Below are 26,450 nucleotides of genomic sequence, written 5' to 3'. Positions count from 1 at the left end.
GCTGAAATGTTTAGACATTTTCCTAATATTTTATTGGGTTTTTACCTGAAATTGCAGTAACAGCCTGTCCTACATTCTGAAAATGTAGGCGTAGCTTTAAAAAATAAATACAACTGTCAATGGTTCTTGGCTGGCTGCACTGAGCCAAGTAAAACAGCTATTCTCAACTCCCCAGTGAATTATCCACTTTTTTTTCGCAATTAGCTTTTACCACATGTAATGATTTGCATTATATTGATAAAAATAAAGCCTGGTTTGTTCTAATTTTGTAAGGTAGGCCTCCTCTACTTTTATATTCCTATGAGAGGGTAATCATACATTTTTTATAGGCTAACGTTACATGTTAGCTTTAGTAACTGTGCTTTTGCATTGAAGCTAAAAATGTAATGAGTGTACAGATGTGAAAATAAACCCCATCTGCACATGCTTGTGAATTGTTGCATTATTCAAGAGTGCAATATGGTTAAGATGAAAAGTTGCTTGCGTAGTTGAATAGTTTGTGAAGCATGCTTTACTGGCTAGTGACTATACTGGGATATTTACTGTAAATTTAAGCTGCAGAGCAAGACCGTTCATTGCCCCCGAACCCTCTCTTTGCACATCACGTTACATTGCTAATGTAAATTTAAAAGGTTATGTACATATTATGAAAATGTAAATCTCGTCACGGTCCCTCTGCTACAACTCTTCAACGTGAATATGCCCCAAGCCTAGAGTTGACTGATGTCCTCTAGCTCTTAAGTAAACACAGAGCATTGTAAAAGGTTAAGCGGGGTAAGGTGTTTGGCAAGGCCAATGATGAAACAGGGTCCAATACAGCATCCTCCCTGTCCTGGCATTCTTTTAAAAGGATATTTTCCTCAAAAAACATGAGTATTTCATTAATCAGTCCCCTTGATACAGTCCCCCCCAAAGTGTCCATGTCAGCAGTTAAGTTTTCAAAACAGAGCACTTTCAATAAAAATGGAAGTGTTTTTTTCATCATATGATGCATTTTGCATCATCATCACACTTTCTGTTGCATAAATATCCCTGGCTGTAACATGACTCACAATTTTGTTTCTCTATTTCTTCATTTCCTTTCCAATTTACTCAAGTGTTACTGTCAGGCTAGGGTGAGTAACTTCAGTGAAGTATGACAGGCACGCAAGCTTGCAAAACAACCTTTTAGCTCAAAAGGGTTGCTTTCTGTCTTGAATCTTTCCCACGTCAAATTTTTTGACGACTCAAAAATGTAAATTGACATTTAATGTCAAGGATTAACCTTGAAAGTGTCCATACTGCAACATTTGACTATATGAGAATGTCCACCATGCATATTTCCTTTTGTATTCATATTTGAATAAAGATGGTGTGAAGCTGACAACTTGCAAATACATAAAGATGTGAGAGCTATCCCATTTTGTACCATATTACACAGTCTAAACGGGGAACTGCACTTTAGACTGGCCTCATTTTAAATTTAGTTCATTAAGAAATGCTAGTGGCCATGACTGAACTCAAATGTGAGTTGGTTTCGGGTTTGATGTGGGTGTCCCGTGTGTGTGTTCGCAGTTGGGAAGATTTAGCTAAATTATTAGCTTCAGCCATATGGAATTGATTTAGGATGGTCAAACCAATGATCCTTTAGCTATTTGATTTGGTTTTTAGGACCCCTTAAGGTATCAAACAATCATTTTGATACTGCTATTAACCCATAGAAACGCAATGAATAACAGCTTCAAACATGGATAAACAGATCGTCCTTCAAATCTGAAGTGCCTGTCCTATATCTGAGAGATAAGATTAGGAAACTATATATGTTTTTGTTGCATTTTAACCCCTTATTTTAGGCACAACACTAACTCTTAAAAAAACTTAACCAGCTACCTTCAGACTGGTCTTGTACGTGTTTGTGAAAGACTCATCTTTCCACAGAGGGGTCAACTTAGTGTGTAGCACAAAACGTTCAGACAGAAGTTGGCAGATCAGATGTACTGACTTCAGACAAGTCCTGTGATGTTTGTGGGAGCCGTTAGAGCAAAACAGAGAATGCCATCGTGTTCCTCACATCTTTCCATTGAGGTGTTATAATAGCTTGGACGATACAGATGTTTGTGAGAAAAGATTTTCGGGAAGTTGCATGGTTTGACAAACACCGCTCTAACTCTGCCACCTTTCACTGCAGTGGATTGAGATACAGCCCATGCAACAACAAAAAAAAGACCTCTAGGTTAAACTGACGGATTTTGATGGGGATTTTTTTATGATGCTAATTTGATGAACGCAAGGCTGCGGACTCGAGGGGGTTAAAAGCAACTAACATATGTATCCTACTGTAAACCTCAGTATGATCAGTAATTTAGTTTCATCATTGCATTCTGTTAATTTATAAAGCCCTTCTGTGAAAACTCCTACCCAACATCGTTACTAACCTATAGAAGCATGAGATTCCATACCCTGTCACAGGAATGGCTAATTGTTGAAATTACTTCTGTCACCACAGATTTTGGTCTCTGTTGCGACAGATCGCACCTCACTAATGGAATAATCTTCAGAATACTATATCATCAGATTGTTGGTAGAGGACCTCTTCACCGAGGAATTATTATTTTTCTATGACTGTTTTTTTGTTCATTTTTCTTTGTTTCCCATGCTCGTCTTGATTGTGTAATTGCTTGGTCTAGTCATGCAGAGCTCAGTCGAAAAAGAGACCTTGGCCTCAATGGGACTACCCCTGCCTAAATAAAGGTTAAATAAATACATCTGGGGTTTGAACAAATAATAATAAAAAAAGTCACCGTCTCAGGCTGGGGGGGATGCAGCAGAACATGTAATCTAGAGTGGTCACACACACACAGGGAATGCTGCACCTTTCCTCCAAACGTCATCAGACTTCAAATGAGTGGACAGCTGCAGTATTCTATGCGATGAAATGGGCACAAACAATTACCAACAGCAAACATGAATTACAAATTAGTAGGTATAGGCTAGTCTGAACAATTTTAGACAATTCAGTAGTGTGTAAACTGAAGCAGCTTAAAATCGTTTGAGTGACAGCCGTGTAAGGTTTTTGGTAAAGACCGGGAAATAAATGCTTGTTGACAACTTGCTTGTTGTCAACTAAATGCCTTCTGGCCCTATCCCCCTCTTGTTCACGCTCTCTGCCAAAAGCCAACTGTTACAAGTACCCATGATATTTAATAGGTTGAAAATGGTGGAATGTAAGAATTTATAGGCTAATATAGGCCTCACGAATCCTTTTTTTCTTTCCCTTCAAGCGTAACTTCTGTGGTGTCATCACTCCAATGGAAATATACAGAGCAGTTCCATGTACAGATGTAGGATCTAAATTTGAGCCAGTTGAACCAGTTTGCTACAGCAGGAAAATAATCTTGTAGCAACAGGAAATGTGAATTATTATGTGGATTATAATTAATGGAACATTTTTGTAGGGGTTGATACATTTGATGAAACAAATAAAAAGTGACATTTTAAGGTTGTTCTGAAATTGTTTCTGTAGTTAGCTGTTTCTAAGATTAGCATTCCTGAAACTTTAGTTGAAATGCAAATTTGATCTATGAGAAATTAAGAGTGCACCCAAATTGGCCATTTTAATTTATAGAATTCAGATATTAAATAACAGTACCCAACATCCAATTTGGACCAAACTTCTTCCTGTAGATGAGCGAGACATGAGGAATCCCAAAATAAATTGCCCAAAGTCGTCACCCCCCCCCCCACCCCACACACACACACACACCATGCCAATGTATCTCCAATAACCAGTATACAATATCAGTTCGGTGTTTTACAAGTAGTATAAAGCTGCAGCTTGGAGTATTTCTTCACCATTCTATTGAAATGCATTCCCTGTGAATTGTGTTTTTTCCATGTTTATAGAAATTAGTTATTGAAGTTGCTTGGATTATTTTCCATAAAGTGGTGTGAAAGTACCAGATTTTGACCAATAGATGCCGCTGTTCCTGCTATACACATATATTTTGCTGGTTTATTAAGTACAGTGCATTCGGAAGTGTTGCTAATTTATTAAAAAAATTCTAACTGAAATATCACATTTACATAAATATTCAGACCCTTTGTTGAAGGACGTTGGCAGCGATTACAGCCTTGAGTCTTCTTGTGTCTGACTCTACAAGCTTGGCACACCTGTATTTGGGGAGTTTCTACCATTCTTCTCTGCAGATCCTCTCAAGCCCTGTCAGGTTGGATGGGGAGAGTTGCTGTACAGCTATTTTCAGGTCTCTCCAGAGATGTTAGATTGGGTTTAAGGCCAGGCTCTGGCTGGGCCACTCACAGACACAGACTTATTTTCTAAACTATTGGAACCAAGACTTAAAAATAACTAATGTTGGCACAAGGAGGGAAAGTTGGAGCATAACTAACAAAATTACAGTTAACCAAATTTTACACTTAATCCAGTAAACAAATAAATTAATGTATATAATTTATTACACAAGAGACCAGATGCAAAAATTCTAGAGCACAAAAGCAGAGTAATGTCTTAAGTGTAAAACTAATAACTTAATAATCCATGCTTTCTGGGAATGGTAAATACATACATTGTGGGCAGAGCTATAAAGTTGTCTGCCCAGAAGTATTACATTTTTTATTTAACCTTTAAATAGGCAAGTTAGTTTACAATGCTGTGTACAATGTAAACTTACTTTTAATCCATCTGTGTGTATTTTTCAAGACATGGCATATGGGGGTGTAGTGAGATACCCGATGGGTTGGACGATTCTTTTATCACTCATCTTGAAAAAACGTATACTAAACCTGGAAAGCAATCAATTCACCATCACCACCACAATGGAAAATTCGAGTTATTTACATATTAAAAGTGCGTGGGCTACAGAGAGAAAAGAAAGTGGAAGCTTCTTACAGAAACCCCAAAGCTCAGGGTTAGATTGGCTGAGGAAACAATGCAAGAACACATCCAGCCTAGTCTCTATGGGCCAGAAAGAGAGGAGCGCTCACTTTTGACCTCAAGGGACAGGAAGTTCAAAAAACTATTGGGTAATCACATCACCTGTAACAAAACAGATGAACGGATAAGTGAAAATGATTATTCAAATAAAATTTGTCACATGCACCAAATACAACAGGTGTAGACCTTAGTGAAATACTTACAAGCCCTTAACCAACAATGCCGTATAGAAAACACCAAAAAAAAGTAAAGATAAAAATAAAAGATAAGAAAAACAAATAATTAAAGAGCAGCAGTAAATAACAAAAGCGGGGCGATATACAGGAGGTACCAGTAGAGAGTCAATGTGCAGGGGCACCAGTGTAGAGGTAATTATTTACATGTAGGTAAGGTTATTAAAGTGGCTATGCATAGATAACAGAGTAGCAGCAGTGTGGGAGGTGCAAATAGTCTGGGAAGCCATAGTCTGGGTCGAGTTCCTGGATGGCAGGAAGCTTGACCCCAGTAATGTACTGGGCTGTACGCACTACCCTCTGTAGTGCCTTGCGGTCGGAGGCTGAGCAGTTGCCATACCAGGCAGTGATGCAACCAGTCAGGATGCTGTTGATGGTGCAGTTGTAGAACCTTTTGATGATGATCTAAGGACTCATGCCAAATTTTTTCAGTCTCCTGAGGGGGAATAGGTTTTGTCGTGCCCTCTTCACGACTGTCTTGGTGTGCTTGGACCATATTAGATTGTTGATGATGTGGACACCAAGGAATTTGATGCTCTCAACCTGTTCCACTACTGCCCGGTCGACGAGAACGGGGGCGTGTTCGGTCCTCCTTCTCCTGTAGTCCACAATCATCTCCTTTGTCTTGATCACGTTGAGAGAGAGGTAGTTGTCCTTGCACCACATGGTCAGGTCTCTGACCTCCTCCCTATAGGCAGTCTCATCGTTGTCGGTGATCAGGCCTACCACTGTCATCAGCACACTTAAATGGTATTGGAGTTGTGCCTGGCCATGCAGTCATGAGTGAACAGTGAGGTTTGGAGGGGACTGAGCACACACCCGAGGGGCTCCCGTGTTGAGGATCAGCATGGCGGATGTGTTGTTTACCTACCCTTACCACCTGGGGGTGGCCTGTCAGGAAGTCTATAATCCAGTTGCAGATAGGGAGAAGTTGAAAATGTCAGTGAAGACACTTGCTAGTTGGTCAGCGCATGCACGGAGTATACATCCAGGTAATCAGTCTGGCACAGCGGCTATGTGAACGTTGACCTGGCTGTCAACGCTCCTCACATTGGCTGTGGAGAGCGTGATCACACAGTCGTCCGGAACAGCTGATGCTCTCATGCATGTTTCAGTATAACTTGCCTCGAAGCAAGAATATAAGTAATTTAGCTCATCTGGTAGGCTTGTGTCACTGGTCAGCTCTCGGCTGTGCTTCCCTTTGTAGTCTAACGGTTTGCAAGCCCTGCCACGTCAGACGAGTGTCAGAGCCGGTGTAGTAAGACTCGATCTTAGTCCTGTATTGACGCTTTGCCTGTTTGATGGTTTCTCAGAGGGCACAGAGGGATTTCTTATAAGCTTCCGGGTTAGAGTCCAGCACCTTGAAAGTGGCAGCTCTACCCTTTAGCTCAGTGCGAATGTCTGTAATCCATGGCTTCTGGTTGGGGTATGTATGTAGATACAGTCACTGTGGGGATGACGTCGTCGATGCACTTATTAATAAAGCCAGTGACTGATGTGGTGTACTCAATGCCATCGGAAGAATCCCGAAACCTATTCCAGTCTGTGCAAGCAAAACAGTCCTGTAGTTTAGCATCTGCTTCATCTGACCACTTTTTTATACCCAGTCACTGGTACTTCCTGCTTTCCTTTTCGCTTGTAAGCAGGAATCGAGAGGATAGAATTATGGTCAGATTTGCCAAATCAATGGAGAGCTTTGTAAGAGTCTCTGTGTGTGGAGTAAAGGTGGTCCAGAGTTCTTTTCCCTCTGGTTGCACATTTAACATGCTGATAGAAATTCAGTAAAACTGATTTAAGTCACCAGCCACTAGGATCGCCACCTCTAGATGAGCATTTTCCTGTTTGCTTATGGCAGAATACAGCTCATTTAGTGCAGTTATAACCTCGCTCTGTGGTGGAATGTAGACAGCAATGAAAAATACAGATAAACTCTAGGTAGATAGTGTGGTCTACAGCTTATCATGAGTTCCTTAGATATCGTGCACCAGCAGTTTACATAAATGCATAGGCCCCTGCCCCGTGTCTTACCAGAGGCTGCCTGAATCGGTCTTGCCGATAGTGTATAACTGTATGCTCTTAATGTCGTCGTTCAGCCACGACTCTGAAAAATAAGATATTTAATGTCCCATTGGTAGGATATACGCGTTTTCAGTTCGTCCCATTTATTTTCCAGTAATTGAACGTAAGCTAGCAGGACGGAAGGCAAAGGCAGATTAGCCACTCATCGCCTGATCCTCGCAAGGCACCCTGATCTTTTGCCTCTAAATCTCTGTTTCCTTCTCCAGCAAATCACAGCGATCGGGCCTGATCTGGTGTCTGCAGTATATCCCTCGCATCTGACTCATTGAAGAAGAACTCCGTCTAATTTGAGGTGAATAATCCCAGTTCTGATGTCCAGAAGCTCTTTTCGGTCATAAGAGACGGTAGGCAGCAACATTATGTACAAAACAAGTTACGAACAACGCACATTTTTTTTTTTTATTAGCATGATTGGTTGAGAGCCGATAAGACGGCAGCCCTACCCTCCGGCGCCATCACTGACTAATCATTATATTACATCAGACAGGCTTCTGTCACTTATTACCAAATGTATACACAATTGTATAACCATTCTATTAAACTATTCCTACCAGCAGACACACCTGACAACTTCTTGTCTAGCAGAAACGTATGCACAAGACTGCTCATTCTGCCCTGGCACCAGTCTGGATCAGAACATGAGAGTGGGGTCCAAACATGCCATCTGTCTTATGGTGGGTTATTTCAGGGGGCTCTTGTCCTGCACTTTCTTTAGAATGTTTGACATAACCTTCATGCAGTCTCTCCTAAACTCTAGGACAGTGAGCTCTCCTTCACTGTTTTTTCTCTGCAGTTTCTGACAGAGGGATAATGGGCCGTAAATAGTGATTAATGACTTCATACAATAGAAAACAATCTGCTGTCTGCATCCTCACCATAATTTGACAGAAAGTAATACTTCTAAATTCTCACACTACCTTGAGGACTGACTCGGCACCCAAGCCTATGTCAACTTCCTTCAGGCGGACCCCATTCTTTTGGTCAACAACATCCAGTCTGATCATCTGCAGTGGAGGAGCTGCATCTTGACAGAACGCCTAAACAAACTCTGCAAACGGAAAACTCAAAATGTAGTGCAAATGCTGGTTTTAACCACATTAAAAAAAAATACATGTAGATTTCCAACTCTTATCTTTGTTGTCACCTCTATCATAGCTTCATATCATCAATATTACAATCAGTGATGAGAGTGGAAATCAAATGGGAATATCAAGTTGCGCAGTACTAGAATATAAATCATTACCTTGATCAACTCAGCAAAGTCTTTGAGGAGGAATGGCATCACGGGCTCGTCAGTCTGGTACTTGGTCAAAAAGGGACTGAAAGTCCTGGAGACAGCCATGAAGAACAGCTGTTTGGCCAAGATGAGCTGATCTTGCTGGGTTCTATGGTGTCAAACGACCTTGTTCCAGGGGTTGGGAGATTCTAGGGTCTCACCGCATCCACATACTGTACTTCACCAGTGATGGCCATACTTCTATAGCCCTCTCCACCACAGGCAAGTTCTCAATCCAATGAACTGCGACCCCAGGTACCTTGACTGAATGTGATTCCTTTCAATAGCATACGTGCAGGTCCAGTTTTTTACTTTGTCTTTTGGTTGAAGCTTTCGTCAAACCAAACGTGCACTTGTTCACATTGGACATTGGTCCCTTAAATTAAAAAAAACAGCTAATCTCAAGTTGTGTGATGTAGGCGGTTTTGTCCTTCCTGCATTTACATGTCTTGGCGATTTCTGAGCCAGGGAACATCGCCTGAAAGACCACTTCAAGTCCCTAATTGGCATAGGACTGGTGCTCACACCTCCACTTTTAGTGTGGGCATAGAGCCAAACTTTGTTCGGAGATCGCTTGATGATGTGGTTCCCAGCAACGAAGTTGTTGGAGCAGTGGTAACGTTACTGGCTGTACTTGGACTGTCGTATGTGGTACTGAGACAACTGAACAGAACTGAGAAATGCTGGCCGTTTGGTGGCTTTTCACAGCGGTTCTGTGTTTTTCACACTGCATATGGGATTCTACAGCTTTAATTCCCATAGTGCCAAATTTGAAGGACTTCTTTCAAAATACACAGCAGGCTTCGTGTTGATTCCCTTCAACTGATTTTAACCACAAAGCAAAGTGGCTGTTCTCCAACCAGTTCTTGTTGAATTTGCACTTTCCCTATGGTAGTTGCAGACTAACGTTAACTGTCTACCATAGTTTCAAGTCTACCTCCGTTACCACAGCCAATCTCTGGCTCAAGCTAAACTGTGTTCCTTCCATTGTAGTAAATCACTATCCTATCAACCATTCTTTACATCCCTTGTGCACAATGCAAACGGAAGATAATAAAAAGTAGTCCATCTCCCAGTCTACCTATTTTTAGTTAAGACCTTTGAAAAAATGTATTTAAGACAAAATAATTTATCCACATTAAGGCCTTAAGAACCTGTGAAAAACATTTGTATGATGTTGTCGTTTGTATGTTTTGTATCGTTTCTAAAAGAAAAATAACCTTAAAATATTGTAATATGTTTCAGGAATGCTAATCGTATCGGTTACTAATTACAGAAAATATTTCAGAACAATCTGACAATGGTGGGTGTCACATCCTCTTGTGCTTTTTGATGTGAAACGACCCTACACGGTGCCGCATTGCATGTCGAATGACTTTGTAAAATCCACAGCTCAAGTTCATTTGACCAAATGACCAACACTAGGGACCATTCAAGAGCCATATCCACACAGTGCATATGAATTGCATTAACTACTAAGAGCAGTGCGTGTTGCCTATAGAGATGGGATACACAAGCCAGGGCATCCCATAGAAACTTAACACACCACACAGAGTTAAGCTGCTATCAGCAGATCTAACCACAAAATTATTGAATGGAGAAAAATCTGTTCACGTCATTGTGTGCCAGGGTGCGATCAGAGGTTCTCAGAAGACATGAAAAAAAGTACAAGCTGTAGACTTGGCTCACATGCGATGCCTGTGCGGTTTTTTGAAAGAAACTCCAGATTTCGTAGTACGAAGTTTCATACTGACCTTTCTGCGGCAGCACTCCTATCCTCCGGCATGGAAAACACACAGCCCATAGCACTTGGCTCTGTGTCCACCAGCGAAGCCACACCACTGTCAAACTCCGAGCTAAGAGGTGCTGCCACACATTTCACAACAAGATGGAGCTGAGTAGTGTGTACACCAGCCTGAACCACAGCAGCACTCCGTCCACAATCCAAGCTACAGCCGCCCAAAGACACCTAGAACAACCAGCTGTGCCTGAACTCTGTTCTCCACCGAGTACTCTACACCACACACTTAATCCTTCTCTCTCTCACACACACACACACACCCCAACCACGTCTGGCAAGCACAGAAGAGGCAATGGTGGGAAACAGACTTCCCATAAAACCCTGAAGCGTCTCACACACACAGAGAGAGAACATTCAAACTCAACGCATGCCTCCCACATCCCCACCTCTTTTCCTTCCAATCTGAAAGGTGTTAGCTAGCTACGGCACACAAGTTGTGGTCCATTCAGGGGTGAGAAGCTTCGTCTGACTAAGTGCCCCCCCCCCAACCACTGGAGTAGGGGGAATGTGATTGCTATAGCAACCTCTATCATAAAAGGATTCAATTTGTGGCACAGACCCTACTTCATCAAGCGGAGAAGCCAGGCAAATAAGAGATGGCTTCTCCCAAAAAGAAAGAAAGTGAAGGGAAACAAAAACAACTAGAGCGGGGGGGGGTCTGCTTGTCTTTGCCTCAACTTTCCACCTTTGGGAGGGCTCAGGGAGGGCTTAACTTGCCTTTCTCACTAGCTCTCCAGGGAACTTTGGCTAGGGCCCAAAAACAGAGGCTGCTCAACTTGTACAGGAGAGATTGCAACGCCCCATTCATATCACAGTTAGGTACCCAGAATACCCATTCAAAAGAGATTATCCAGTACTTTTGTATACTTTTTAGCCACATTGACTCATCCAGCCCAAAGCAGGAACTTTCTTAGACGCCAGAGTACCGGAACATGTCTTTAAATGAGAATAAAGGGGGCTGGGTTATATTGTAGTTATCCTCTCCTTTCCTGTACCCCCACCCAGGGCTCTAAACTATTCTTTCATAAGATTGGAAGCATAATTTTTTTTTACTAGCACCACATGAAATTTAGGAGGGCCAGGAAATATTTTTTAAATTGATTTTGAGATATATATACACAGGGCCTATATGAATTCTAGCTACTTAGCACATGTGCCCTAGACAATATTTTGCACTGTAAAGACAGTTTATTATAAAAGCTAAAATGTTGATACAAATACCTGTCATTGAAATTCCAAAATCATTTGTTGAATTGGGTTTCTACATTGTGTAAAAGCACGATTTTCCAATTGTTCAATATAATCAATGTACACTTAAAAAAATGCAGGCTGGTGGTGACGACATGCAAGAGATCTGTCATTCAAATGATCATTGGTCTCCCAAAGAAGCAATCCCTTTCCCTTCTATACCCAAAATGTTTAGATATACTGGTAAAGTTACCAGGTTGTTAGCTAGCCAATGAAGTAACAAGTGTAAACAAATGGTTAATGATGCAGTTTTAGTATGAAATGTAAAAATGGGGTCCCGGCGATCCTCTACAGGAAGATAAAAATGTTGCGCTGGTAATAATAGGTCAGATCTTTGACCTGGTTGGGCTAGAAGCAAGATGTTTTCGCTGTCGTTATGGTGCAACCATTACGCTATCGAATCTACATTCACTTTTTTCTCTAGGGCACTCGGAAACAACAGTACAGCACAGTGCTCCCAAAATAAAACTCCTGGTCACGCAAAATATTTTGTTGCATGTGACCAAGTTAGTCAGACTTTATAGCCCTGCCCCAACAAAAAACAACATCCAGCCCGTTTTCACACATGTTCATGATCTCCCATACGCCGAGCAGCAGTGTCAGGAGCAGCCTAGCTGTGTTGTCTGCCTCCGCTCCTTGCAACACTGTCTCCATTCACTGAGCACAGCCCTGGGCCAGTGAGAGAGCAGGCCAGGACTATTCATAGACAGCTTTTCCCCACTGATTAGAACAAATGGAAGGCAGCCTCTGCTGCTCTGGGGAATGGCTCAGGCTTCAGTCAGCTTGTGGTGGAAGAGCAGTGCAGTGAGCAGGGAGCAAAGCACAGCCAAACCTCAAGTCACTGACTCCACACTGATAATATAAGTGATGAGGAGGGTGGGGCAAGCAGGACAGCACAGGGGAAGCTACTCAGAGGGGGGAGAGGAAAAATAAATAAATAAAAGTCACTACTGGGCCCAGCTGGAACATTTATAATATTTCCCAGGCGCTTTAGGCAATAAATGTGACTGCACTGCCAATAACTTCCATTCATTTTACATTATGGAATACGCTCAATTTGAGGTATATGAACACATTCAGAAATTATTAATGTCCTCTTTTGTGAACATCAGTAACTATACACTAAACTGCCATATAGCAGCTTAATCAATGAAAAGAATAACTCCCATTACAGCACTGTGTATTTAAATCCACATTATGGTATGGTAAGCTACAGTATAGCCCCTCCCACAGAAAATACACACCAGCACTGTAAACTGTAGGTCTTTGACAATTGCAGTATTGTGATTTTTTTTGGGGGGGGGGGGGGGGCAAAAATGAAAACAAGCAGAACAAACCCATTAGTCAGTCCTTTAAAACCTGTTACGGCTAGACGTCTGGTACTTTCATAAATTCACAAGTGCAATACACCAAAATAAAGCTTAACTTCTTGTTAAATCAGCCACCGTGTCAGATTTCAAAAAGGCTTTTACGGCAAAAGCAAACCAATGCTATTATCCGAGGACAGCGCCCCATCGTACAAACACATGAAAAATCATATTTCAACCAAGCAGGTGCGACACGAAAGTCAGAAATAACGATATAATTCATGCCTTACCTTTGAAGATCTCCGGTTGGCACTCCAATATGTCCCAAAACAAATTGTAATTTTGTTCGATAAATTCCTTCTTTATATCCCCCAAAATGTCCATTTATTTGGCGCGTTTGATTCAGAAATACACCGGCTCCAACTCGCCCAACATGACTACAAATTATCTAATAAGTTACCTGTAAACTTGGTCCAAACATCTCAAACAACTTTCCTAATCCAACATTAGGTATACAAAAAACGTAAATAATTGATGGAATATACTGTGTTCAATAGCGGATAAAATCAAAGTGGAGCGAGCTCCAGGTCGTGCGCACCAAACAAAAGAGTCCACTTGGCTTGACACTCAAAGTACAGCCGTACTTCATTTCTCAAAAGGAAAAACGTCAACCAATTTCTAGAGTATTGACATTAGTGGAAGCCATAGGAACTGCAACCAGGTGCCTCAAATCTAGTTTCTCATAGAAAACCAATAGAAAACATAGTGAACTCAAATGTATTTTTTCCTGGATGGTTTGTCCTCGGGGTTTCGCCTGCCAAATACATTTTGTTATACTCACAGACATTATTTTAACAGTTAAAAAAACGTTAGTGTTATCTATCCAAATCTACCAATTATATGGATATCCTAGCTTCTGGGCCTGAGTAGCAGGCAGTTTACTTTGGGCACGCTTTTCATCCGGACGTGAAAATACTGCCCCTATCCCAAAGAGGTTTTAAAATACCTGCCATCAGAAAAATAGTGTGCTACAGCTTGGAAAATAAATAAAATATGACTCTGGATGACAACATAATATTTTTTTCCAACATTCGGGCTATTTTTCCTAAATAATTTAAATCCGCTTCTTGTTGTTTCCTTGCCATGATACTAATGAGTATCGCGATAACATCCTGGCCCTAGTAAACTGATCTCTAAACCATAATGCATTGTGTGCTTTCAACCCTAAACTCCAATGTAACAGTAGGCACAGTGTTCCCTGGAACAACAAGCAGATGAAAACTAGGATCTAGTCGGGCCCATGGGGATAATAGTAACATAGTCCTAACACCCTACAGATCCTATTATATTTTTTAAAAATCCATAAAAAAAATAAAAAAAATGGGACAAAAAAGTGGCAGCCATCTTGAGTAGGGAGAAATCCAAAACCAGTCTAATTAGAATTGTGGTAATGGCATAGGTGACGCATTTCCTGCTTTTACTAATGTAGGAAAAAAGGCATATGACTTATCAGAAATTGTGTAATGGAATCAACCTAAATTGTCATTCTAAAAACAATTTATACAGGTTTAATACCAACTTTGTATAAATAGCCAAGCTTTCATTTGAAATCAGCTGTGTAGGGCAAAAAAGAAAATGTGCACCCCTTGGGATCCAGAGTACTGTGTTTGGGAAACGGCGCTCTAAAATATACAGTATGTAAACGGAACATAAATGTCTGATTTTGTTTTCTTGGAAAGTTGTGGATGTTATTATATGATACAATATCAGTACTTGTTACATTTACAACAGTGTATAGGGGATGTTGGGGGATGTTGTTCCCACTGTGATGATTAAAACCTATTCAAAGCAAAAATCATGGAAAGATGGCAGCAATCGTGCAAAAGTGAAAGCACGAACCAGCGCATTTAACCACGGCAAGGTGACTGGAATATGGTACAAACAGTACAGTTATGCCTTCCGTAAGACAATCAAACAGGCAAAAAGTAATTCCAGAGACAAAGTGGAGTGGCACTTCAAAGGCTCAGACATGAGAAGTATGTGGCAGAGACTCCAGAAAATCAAAGATTATAAAGGGAAAACCAGCTCCCGGACAAGGTGAAACACCTCTCGCTTCGAGGGAAACAGTCCCGCCAACGCGGGCCACCACCACTCCCGTGCAATGCGAGCTCTCGTTTTCATGGCTGACGCGAGAAACACATTCAACCATCGCAAGGTTGCCAGCCCAGATGGCATCCCTCGCCGCGTATTCAGAGCATGTGCAGACCAGCTGGCTGGAGTGTTTACAGGCATATTCAATCTCTCCCTATCCCAGCCTGTTGTCCCCACTTGCTTCAAGATGTACACCATTGTTCCTGTACCCAAGAAAGCGAAGGTAACTGAACTAAAAGGTAACTAACCTAAATTGTCATATAATTATAAAAACAATTTACACAGATTTTATACCAACTTTGTCATCACTTCTGTCATCATTAAGTGCTTTGAGAGGTTAGTGAAGGATCATATCACCACCACCTTACCAAACACGCTTGACACACTTCAATTTGCATACCGCCCCAATAGATCCATGGATGATGCAATCGTACTCCACACTTCCCCATCTCATCTGGACAAGATGACAATAGCTCAGCCTTGAACACCATAGTACCCTCCAAGCTCATCATTAACTTCTTCGATATAGGGGGCGCTCTTTTAATTTTTGGATAAAAAAACATTCCCGTTTTAAACAAGATATTGTCACGAAAAGATGCGACTATGCATATAATTGACAGCTTTGGAAAGAAAAGACTGACGTTTCCAAAACTGCAAAGATATTGTCTGAGTGCCCCAGAACTAAATGCTACAGGCGAAACCAAGATGAAATTTCATACAGGAAATGCCCCAGATTTTGAATGCACTGTGTTCCAATGTCTCCTTATATGGCTGTGAATGCGCAAGGAATGAGCCTACACTTTCTGTTGTTTCCCCAAGGTGTCTGCAGCATTGTGACGTATTTGTAGGCATATCATTGGAAGATTGACCATAAGAGACTACATTTACCAGGTGTCCGCCTGGTGTCCTCCGTCGAAATTATCGCGTAATCTCTAGCCAGCTGCATGCACGTTTCCATTTGGTTCAGAAGAGAAAGGCAACTGCCACGAATGATTTATCATCGTAAAGATATGTGAAAAACACCTTGAGGATTGATTCTAAAGGACGTTTGCCATGTTTCTGTCGATATTATGAAGTTAATTTGGAAAAAAGTTTGGCCTATAGGGAAGAGGTCAGAGACCTGGTCGAGTGCTGCCAGAATAACAACCTATCCCTCAACTTAACCAAGACTAAAGATGATGATTGTGGACTACAGGAAAAGGAGCACCAAGCACGTCCCTATTCTCATCGACGGGGCTGTAGTGGAACAGGTTGAGAGCGTCAAATTCCTTGGTGCCCACATCAACAACAAACTAGAATGGCCCAAACACACCAAGACAGTCGTGAAGAGGGCACGAGAAAGCTTATTCCCCCTCAGGAAACTAAAAAGATTTGGCATGGGTCCTGAGATCCTCAAAAGGTTCTACAGCTGCAACATCGAGAGGATCTTGACCGGTTGCATCACAGCCTGGTACGGCAATTGCTCGGCCTCCGACCGCAAGGCACTTCAGAGGGTAGTGCGTACGGCCCAGTACATCACTGGGGCAAAGCTGCCTGCCATCCAGGACTTCTACACCAGGCGGTGTCAGAGGAAGGCACTAAAAATGGTCAAAGACCCCAGCCACCCCAGTCATAGATTGTTCTCTCTACTACCACATGGCAAGCGGTACCGGAGTGCCAAGTCTAGTACAAAAAGGCTTCACAACAGTTTTTACCCCCAAGCAATAAGACTGACTATTTGCATTGTGTGCCGTGCCCCCCCCCCACACACACCTTTTTTTTTTTTTTTTCTTTTTTTCCCGCACCACTGGTTAGAGCCTGTAAGTATTTGGCGCACGTGACAAATAAATGTTGATTTGATAGGGCAGTGTGGAGTGCAATAGAGACTGCATCATCTGTGGATCTGTTGGGGCGGTATGCAAATTGGAGTGGGTCTAGGGATTCTAGGATAATGGTGTTGAAGTGAACTACGACCAGCCTTTCAAAGCATTTTATGGCTACAGATGTGAGTGCTACAAGTCAGTAGTCATTTAGGCAGGTTACCTTAGTGTTCTTGGGCACAGGGACTATGGTGGTCTGCTTGAAACATGTTGGTATTACAGACTCAAAGTTAAACAATGCAGATAAACGAAAAAAGAAAAAAAACAATTGGTTGGTGGCACGTAAAACCTTATGCTTAGGTGCAATTTTACATGTGTTTGTCTGTGTTACTGCACTGTTGGAGATAGCGAAATGCTTGTGTACACAAGCATACCTACACCCGCAATATCTGCTAAATATGTGTATGCGACCAATAAAATGTGATTTCATCGTCTTATCAAGTCATATCATCAACTGATTTGAGTCAGTGTATGGCTGGGGTTTGACTGCAATTGCTTGAACGGAATATTGGCATATACAATTTTAGAAGAATTGTTCTGGCTAGCTATCACAATAGCTTATCACTGCACTGGCAAACCATGGTTGACTAACTCCCTGACCAACATGGCTGATCTTTGGACCATCATATGGTTCATGTCAATTCTAGTACTCTGTGGTTAGGCCGTGGTGACTTATTTGTTGAGAGATGTATAGCATGCGCCTGGTGTGCATTAAGCACACAACGAGCAGTACTCACGGTTGGTCGAGCTTCTTGAACTCAGGGATGGGCTCGGCCTTCTTGCGGGACATGAACCAGTAGATGATGAGGCCGGCGATGAGGGTGAAGAGGAAGAGGTCCAGGTTACTAAAGAGAGGATTCTCCTCCTCCATGGCCTCCGGCTGGGTGCTGCTCTCTGCTTCCACGTCCGCCATTGTCACACACAGGGCTGGCAGGGCAACATGGCAGGGCAGAGGTTAAAAATCACGAGTAGGGCTGTCCGACAAAAAAAAGATCTGTTGACCGAAATCGATTGGTCTAAAGAATGTGTATTTTTCCAAATATTAGGACACATCCTACGTGTTTTAATTAGGTCAACTACAACTTTAAGCACACTGTTTGATGAAATAAGACACAAATGACTCAAGAGCAGAGATCAAGATACCCAGAAGAAAACATTTAATTTGACCCAACTACTCTCCTCCCGCTCCTACGGGCTTTCGCAGATTCTGCCATTACTCTGCCGAAGTTACCGGCTACACAAGGAATCGGCAGACTTGCGGAATGCCAATTTATCTTACCATTTCTACTGATCATGCCAGTTATGGTTTTCATGGAAAAGTGTAATTTAACTTAGAAGAAACGTCTGCATATCACAAAATCATTATCATATGGTAAATTAAAATTATATCCAAATGAAAATGAGAAACCTGAAATTAACTTATATTGCCAACAATGTACAAATAGCCTATTAAATCCAACAAAGAAAAACATTGCAGCCTGCAGGTAGAAAATATCCTGATGAAAATAAATACCCTATAAATGACATTTGCAGGCAGGCCATGGGTAGCCACGAACTTAAAACATTGTATCAACTATTAATTTGGGTCCTGCTGGAAGCTCAACTTGCAACATTGTATAAAATATTCTGGGCCCTCTGACACAGCTGTAGGCTATTTGTACAAGGGATAAGAAGTAATCAGGCAGGTTTATTTTTTTACATTTCCACTGGATCACAGCATGACATTTTTCCCCTTTCACTCTGAGTAGTTATCAAAAGGGAGAGAGCTGGAAAGATTAAAATACATTGAGGAACTATTGTCATTCTCAAAGGACCTAAAAACAGACTTTGCTTGCTGTTTGATTTGAAGAAAACATTACTTTGGGAAACTCCACAGCTCATTAGTGGTGGTGCGTTAATCCAATCAGAAAAACTATCACTTATTTCACATTTTGATACGTTAGTTACAGCCTTATTCTAAAATGTATTAAATTGTATTTTTTCCATCAATCTATACAGAATACCCCATAATGACAAAGCAAAAACGGGGTTGCAGCATTTTTTTTGCAAACGTATTAAACTGAAACATAATAAGTATTCAGACCCTTTACTCAGTACTTTGTCTAAAATGCTTGAACAGCGATTACATCCTCAAGTACGACACTACAAGCTTGGCACACCTGTATTTGGGGAGTTTCTCCCATTCTTCTCTGCAGATCATCTCAAGCTGTCAGGTTTGATGGGAGCATCGCTGCACAGCATTTTTCAGGTCTCTCCAGAGATGTTCGATCAGACATTCAGAGACTTATCCCGAAGCCACTCCTGCACTATCTTGGCTGTTTAGAAGGTGAACCTTCGCCCCAGTCTGAGGTAGTTAGCACTCTGGAGTAGGTTTTCATCAATGAGCTCACTGTACTTTGCTCCATTCATCTTCCCCTTGATCCCAGTCCCTGACGCTATAAAAACACCCCCAGAGCATGATGCTACCACTGCAATACTTCACCGTAGGGATGGTGGCAGGTTTCCTCCATAAATGCCTGATTGGTGGAGTGCTGCAGAGGTGGTCTTCCTGCAAGGTTCTCCCATTTGGACAGTGGTACTCTGGAGCTCTGTCACCATCGGGTTCTTGTTCACCTCCATGATCGAGGCCCTTCTCCCCCCATTGCTCAGTTTGGCCAGGCAGCCAGCCAGCTCTAGGAAGAGTCTTAGTGGTTCTAAACTTCTTCCATTTAAGAATCATGGAGGCTACCGTGTTCTAGGGAAGGGTACCAAAAATGTCAGCAGCATTGAAGGTCCCCAAGATATGTGCCGACACAATCCTGTCGTCTCGGGAGCGCTACGGACAATTCCTTCGACCTCATGGCTTGGTTTTTGTTCTGACATGCACTGTCAACTGTGGGACCTTATATAGACAAGTGTGTGCCTTTCCAAATCATGTCCAATCAATTAAATTTACCACAGGTGGACTCCAATCAAGTTGGCAAAACATGTTAAAACTTCTAAAAAAAAATATTTTTTTTTACCTGTCATTATGGGGTATTGTGCGTAGATTGAGGATTATATACAGCGCCTTGCGAAAGTATTCGGCCCCCTTGAACTTTGCGACCTTTTGCCACATTTCAGGCTTCAAACATAAAGATATAAAACTGTATTTTTTTGTGAAGAATCAACAACAAGTGGGACACAATCATGAAGTGGAACGACATTTATTGGATATTTCAAACTTTTTTAACAAATCAAAAACTGAAAAATTGGCCGTGCAAAATTATTCAGCCCCTTTACTTTCAGTGCAACAAACTCTCTCCAGAAGTTCAGTGAGGATCTCTGAATGATCCAATGTTGACCTAAATGACTAATGATGATAAATACAATCCACCTGTGTGTAATCAAGTCTCCGTATAAATGCACCTGCACTGTGATAGTCTCAGAGGTCCGTTAGAAGCGCAGAGAGCATCATGAAGAACAAGGAACATACCAGGCAGGTCCGAGATACTGTTGTGAAGAAGTTTAAAGCCGGATTTGAATACAAAAATATTTCCCAAGCTTTAAACATCCCAAGGAGCACTGAGCAAGCGATAATATTGAAATGGACGGAGTATCAGACCACTGCAAATCTACCAAGACCTGGCCGTCCCTCTAAACTTTCAGCTCATACAAGGAGAAGACTGATCAGAGATGCAGCCAAGAGGCCCATGATCACTCTAGATGAACTGCAGAGATCCACAGCTGAGGTGGGAGACTCTGTCCATAGGACAACAATCAGTCGTATATTGCACAAATCTGGCCTTTATGGAAGAGTGGCAAGAAGAAAGCCATTTCTTAAAGATATCCATAAAAAGTGTCAATTAAAGTTTGCCACAAGCCACCTGGGAGACACACCAAACATGTGGAAGAAGGTGCTCTGGTCGGATGAAACCAAAATTGAACTTTTTGGCAACAATGCAAAACGTTATGTTTGGCGTAAAAGCAATACAGCTCATCACCCTGAACACACCATCCCCACTGTCAAACATGGTGGTGGCAGCATCATGGTTTGGGCCTGCTTTTCTTCAGCAGGGACAGGGAAGATGGTTAAAATTGATGGGAAGATGGATGGAGCCAAATACAGGACCATTCTGGAAGAAAACCTGATGGAGTCTGCAAAAGACCTGAGACTGGGACGGAGATTTGTCTTCCAACAAGACAATGATCCAATACATAAAGCAAGATCTACAATGGAATGGTTCAAAAATAAACATATCCAGGTGTTAGAATGGCCAAGTCAAAGTCCAGACCTGAATCCAATCGAGAATCTGTGGAAAGAACTGAAAACTGCTGTTCACAAATGCTCTCCATCCAACCTCACTGAGCTCGAGCTGTTTTGCAAGGAGGAATGGGAAAAAATTTCAGTCTCTCGATGTGCAAAACTGATAGAGACATACCCCAAGCGACTTACAGCTGTAATCGCAGCAAAAGGTGGCGCTACAAAGTATTAACTTAAGGAGGCTGAATAATTTTGCACGCCCAATTTTTCAGTTTTTGATTTGTTAAAAAAGTTTGAAATATCCAATAAATGTCGTTCCACATCATGATTGTGTCCCATTTGTTGTTGATTCTTCACAAACAAATACAGTTTTATATCTTTATGTTTGAAGCCTGAAATGTGGCAAAAGGTCGCAAAGTTCAAGGGGGCCGAATACTTTTGCAAGGCACTGTATTTTTTTATTACCCCTTTTTCTCCCCAATTTCATGGTATCCAATTGTTTTTAGTAGTTACTATCTTGTCTCATTGCTACAACTCCCGTACTGGCTCGTGAGAGACGAAGGTTGAAAGTCATGTGTCCTCCAATACACAACCCAACCAAGCCACACTGCTTCTTAACACAGCGCGGATCCAACCCGGAAGCCAGCCGCACCAATGTGTCGGAGGAAACACCATGCACCTGGCAACCTTGGTTAGCGTGCACCTGGCAACCTTGGTTAGCGCGCACTGCGCCCGGCCCGCCACAGGAGTCGCTGGTGCGCGATGAGACAAGGACTTCCCTACCGGCCAAACCCTCCCTAACCCGGACGACGCTAGGCCAATTGTGCATCGCCCCACGGACCTCCCGGTCGCGGCCAGTTACGACAGAGCCTGGGTGCAAACCCAGAGTCTCTGGTGGCACAGCTGGCGCTGCAGTACAGCGCCCTTAACCACTGCGCTACCCGGGAGGCCTAAGAATGAGGATTTCTTTTTTTTTATGTATTATTATTTTTGATTAAGGTTGTAACGTCACAAAATGTGGAAAAAGTGAAGGGGTCTGAATAATTTCCGAATTGAAAACAACACAGACTCGTCAATAGTTTGTGGCGCTGGGGGTTGCCTCGTCCCCCAGCAGGCAAATCAAACGTTCTGCACCTTTGTGACATTTTATTGATGTAACTACCTATTGAAATAGGGATTCTAAATAATTATATGATTAGGCCCTTAAAAATGTGCACGTTGTAGGCGGCCCAGTACTAGGAAGAAATTAAATTTACATTCACCCAGATAATGTTTAAGTGCTTCGCTCATTCCAAGTCAAACAAATTAGCAGTGCAAGCTGACACACAGCAACCACCATCTCAACTTGTGCCATTTCATAAGGAGGAAGGCAATAATGATTTGTAATGACTAACCACAGGAGCATTGACAAAAAGGAAAATAAACTGCTGAACAAGCATTTAGAAAGTGTGCTTTGTCAGCCATGGTGCACTGGCCAAGTGGCACGTTCTGGCTGTTAGGAGACATACAGTGGCAAGAAAACTACGTGAACCCTTTGGAAAATTTGATCTGGTCTTCATCTAGGTCACAATAATAGACAAACGCAGTCTGCTTAAACTAATAAACAATTACATGTTTTCATGTCTTTACTGACCACACCGTGTAAACATTCACAGTGCAGGATGGAAAAAGTATGTGAACCTTGGATTTAATAACTGGTTGACCATCCTTTGGAAGCAACAAACTCAACCTAACATTTTCTGTCAGGAGGAATTTTGGACCATTTCTCTTTACAAAACTGTTCCAGTTCAGCAATATTCTAGAGATGTCTGGTGTGAACTGCTCTCGAGGTCATGCCACAGCATCTCAAATCGGGTTGAGGTCAGAGGACTGACTGGGCCACTCCAGAAGGTGTATTTTCCTTCTATTGAAGCCATTCTGTTGTTGATTTACTTCTGTTTTTTGGGTCGTTGTCCTGTTGCGTCACCCCACTTCTGTAGAGCCTCAATTGGCGGACAGAGCCTTACATTCTCCTGCAAAATGTCCAAATAAAAAAAATTGGGAATTAATTTCCCATCGATGATAAACAAGCGGTCCAGGCCCTGAGGCAGAAAATCAGTCCCAAACTGATGCTCCCTCCACCATACTTTACATTTGGGATGAGGTTGATGTTGGCATGCTGCGCCTTTTTTTCTCCACACATTGTTTGTTCCTTCCAAACAACTCAACTGTCCACAGAATATTTTGCCAGATGCACTGTGGAACATCCAGGTGCTCTTTTGCGAACTTCCGACATGCAGCAATGGGTTTTTTTGGACAGCAGTGGCTTCTTTTGTGGTGTCCTCCCATGAACACTATTCTTGTTTAGTGTTTTTACATATCATAGACTCGTCAGAGATGTTACCACGTTCCAGAGATTTCTGTAAGTCGTTAGCTGACACTAGGATTCTTAACCTCATTGGGCATTCTGCTCTGTGCTCTTGCAGTCATCTTTGCAGGACGGCCACTCCTAGGAAGAATACCAACAGTGCTGAACTTTCTCCATTTATAGACAATTTGTCTTAACGTGGACTGATGAACATCAAGGCTCTTAAAGATACTTTTTTGAACCCTTTCCAGCTTTATGCAAGTCCAGGTCAGTTAGGATCTCCACTTTATTTTAAGAATGTGAAATGTCAGAATAATAGAAAGAGTACGATCTTTGTCCCCATGTGCAGTTGCAAACCGTAGTGTGGATTTGTTAATGGCGATTTTGGAGCAGTGGCTTCTTCCTTGCAGAGAGGACTTTAAGCTTATGTCGATATTGGACTTGTTTTACTGTGGATATAGATACTTTTGTACCTGTTTCCTCCAGCATCTTCACAAGGTCCTTTGCTGTTGTTCTGGGATTGATTTGTACTTTTCACACCAAAGTATATTAATCTCTAGGACACAAAACGTGTCTCCTTCCTGAGCGGTATGATGGCTGCGTGGTCCCATGGTGTTTATACTTGCATACTATTGTTTGTACAGATGAACGTGGTACCTTCAGGCATTTGGAAATTGCTCCCAAGGATGAACCAGACTTGTGGAGGTCTACAATTTGTTTTCAGAGGTCTTGGCTGATTTCTTTTGATTTTCCCATGATGTCAAGCAAAGAGGCACTGAGTTTGAAGGTAGGCCTTGAAATACATCCACAGGTACACCTCCAATTGACTCAAATTATGTTAATTATCAGACGCTTCTAAAGCCATAGCATAATTTTCTGGACTATCTAAGCTATTTAAAGGCACAGTCAACTTAGTGTATGTAAACTTCTGACCCACTGGAATTGTGATACAGTGAATTATCAGTGAAATAATCTGTCTGTAAACAAAAGTTGGAAAAATGACTTGTTTCACGGACAAAGTAGATATCCTAACCGACTTGCCAGAACTATAGTATTTAAAAATAAATTTGTGGAGTGTTTGAAAAACAAGTTTTAATGACTCCAACCAAAGCGCATGTAAACCTCTGACTTCAACTGTTGCTGGTTTCTATAAAGTGTATAAAGTTTAAACATGGCTCTGGATAATGGCCTGTAGAGATGTCTAATTTATGAAACATGAATACTAAATGCTAAATTGTAAGAGCTAGGTTATTGTTGTTGACAGCTTATGCTGATTCATGTTTAGCAATTCACATGTAATATCCACGTCTGCCAGAGTGCAACAGGTCACAAGAGTTAATCTCATGCCTCTTTCCTTATCTCCCGTGGTTAATGACATCATATCGCTAATTTATTAACTTCGGACAAAATAGACTAATTAAAAACAGCCATCAAACAATATACCTAACATATAAACAATGTATTATTACACTAATAACAAGAAACAGATATGCGATTCTGTGACATGAACTAAATTCAGACTCTAGCCCAAAACTCGTCTGCATGGTTTTGTGACATGATTTCAAAATGGCTTGATGTTTGATGACTGCTCATAGAAATTTGTAGATACGTTATCCTCTCAGGGAAGCTCCACTCTTTGTACTGTTCTTCCATTTCCAATTTGTGCGACTTGGTAAAAGCACAGTTAAGGATATGAAAACGTTCTGTTCTGGTTGGGGCCGGATTGCGCTGTTCTGTGAAGGGAGTTGTGCACAGCGTTGTGCGAGATTTTCAGTTTCTTGGCGGTTTCTCGCATGGAGTAGCCTTCATTTCTCGGAACAAGAGTGGACTGACACGTTTCGGAAGAAGGTGCTTTGTTTCTGGCCGTTTTGAGCCTGTAGTCGAGCCCACGGATGCTGATGCTCCAGATGCTCAACTGGTCTGGGGAAGGCCAGTTTTGTTGCTTCTTTGATCAGAACAACAGGTTTCAGCTGTGCTAAGAAAATAGCGTTTCTTTCAAAAACAAGGACTTTTACTGGATACTGGAGTGCTTTAATTGATTTCTATAGAAGACATTCTAACTCATATCTGCAGTAGCTGAGAGAGCATCTTTGATTAGACACAGGTTATGTTTGTTTACAAAAGCCTGTGACAGTTCACCCACTGACCAGTCAGCAGGTTTATGTCTGTCTATTACAACATTACATGATATCAGTAAGTCGCCAAGTGCTTGCACTCCATTGGTCTATTGCTTAGTTTTGTTCTTTTCAGAAAAGAGAAGGGAAAATGTTTTTTGTATCTTCAGTTCCAGGCTTTTGACTGACATCTGAACACGAGTGCAGTTTTATTATTGCACTGTCAAGGGCAAAACTCGTCTGCATGGTTTTGTGACATGATTTCAAAATGGCTTGATGTTTGATGACTGCTCATAGAAATTTGTAGATACGTTATCCTCTCAGGGAAGCTCCACTCTTTGTACTGTTCTTCCATTTCCAATTTGTGCGACTTGGTAAAAGCACAGTTAAGGATATGAAAAGGTATATTTAGGCTGGTAGTTTATTTCTTTATAAGCTTCAAATATCATGTTGGTGGCCAGACATGATTTCAAATGCATACTGGACCGGTCTGTGCGATAGACCAAAAAGATGCATATAGATAGGCCTAGTTGTTGTACGGAAAAGAGCATACTCAAAATAACTTCAAACTTTAACGTTTTAACCTTTTCTGACCAATAGACATGCAGCACCACAAATGCTTGGTTAATTATGTTTTTGTTGAGATGTTTCTAAGTACAGATTATTTTATTGTACTGTATGTCCAATTTGTAAGTCGCTCTGGATAAGAGCGTCTGCTAAATGACTTAAATGTAAATGTAAATGTAAGTTGTACACAAGGAGCCTACCATTACGCCTATGGTCCAAGGACCGTATATGCCATATTCAGAGGTAAACTGACTCTGGCTGACAAAAAAGTAAAATACTCAACCTAAACGCAAATCGATTCTCAAATTATAATCTC

At 41.6% G+C, this 26,450-nt stretch overlaps 1 protein-coding gene across 3 annotated transcripts in view; it reads right to left on the bottom strand.

Moving 5' to 3' along the window:
* The window catches only part of LOC135546038 (NADPH--cytochrome P450 reductase), a 52,979-nt gene that overhangs the window by 13,407 nt on the left and 13,122 nt on the right, over positions 1–26,450 (bottom strand). For all 3 annotated transcript variants that reach the window (XM_064974118.1, XM_064974120.1, XM_064974119.1), the window contains one exon: positions 17,622–17,811. In XM_064974118.1, coding sequence (XP_064830190.1) covers positions 17,622–17,811 — 190 coding nt within the window. The remainder of the gene's footprint in view (positions 1–17,621; positions 17,812–26,450) is intronic.

The sequence above is a fragment of the Oncorhynchus masou genome, chromosome 9 (genome assembly GCF_036934945.1).
Source record: "Oncorhynchus masou masou isolate Uvic2021 chromosome 9, UVic_Omas_1.1, whole genome shotgun sequence".
Lineage (NCBI taxonomy): Eukaryota > Metazoa > Chordata > Actinopteri > Salmoniformes > Salmonidae > Oncorhynchus > Oncorhynchus masou.
The sequence above is the reverse complement of the archived record's forward strand: the minus strand, read 5'-3'. Positions and strand labels throughout refer to the sequence as shown.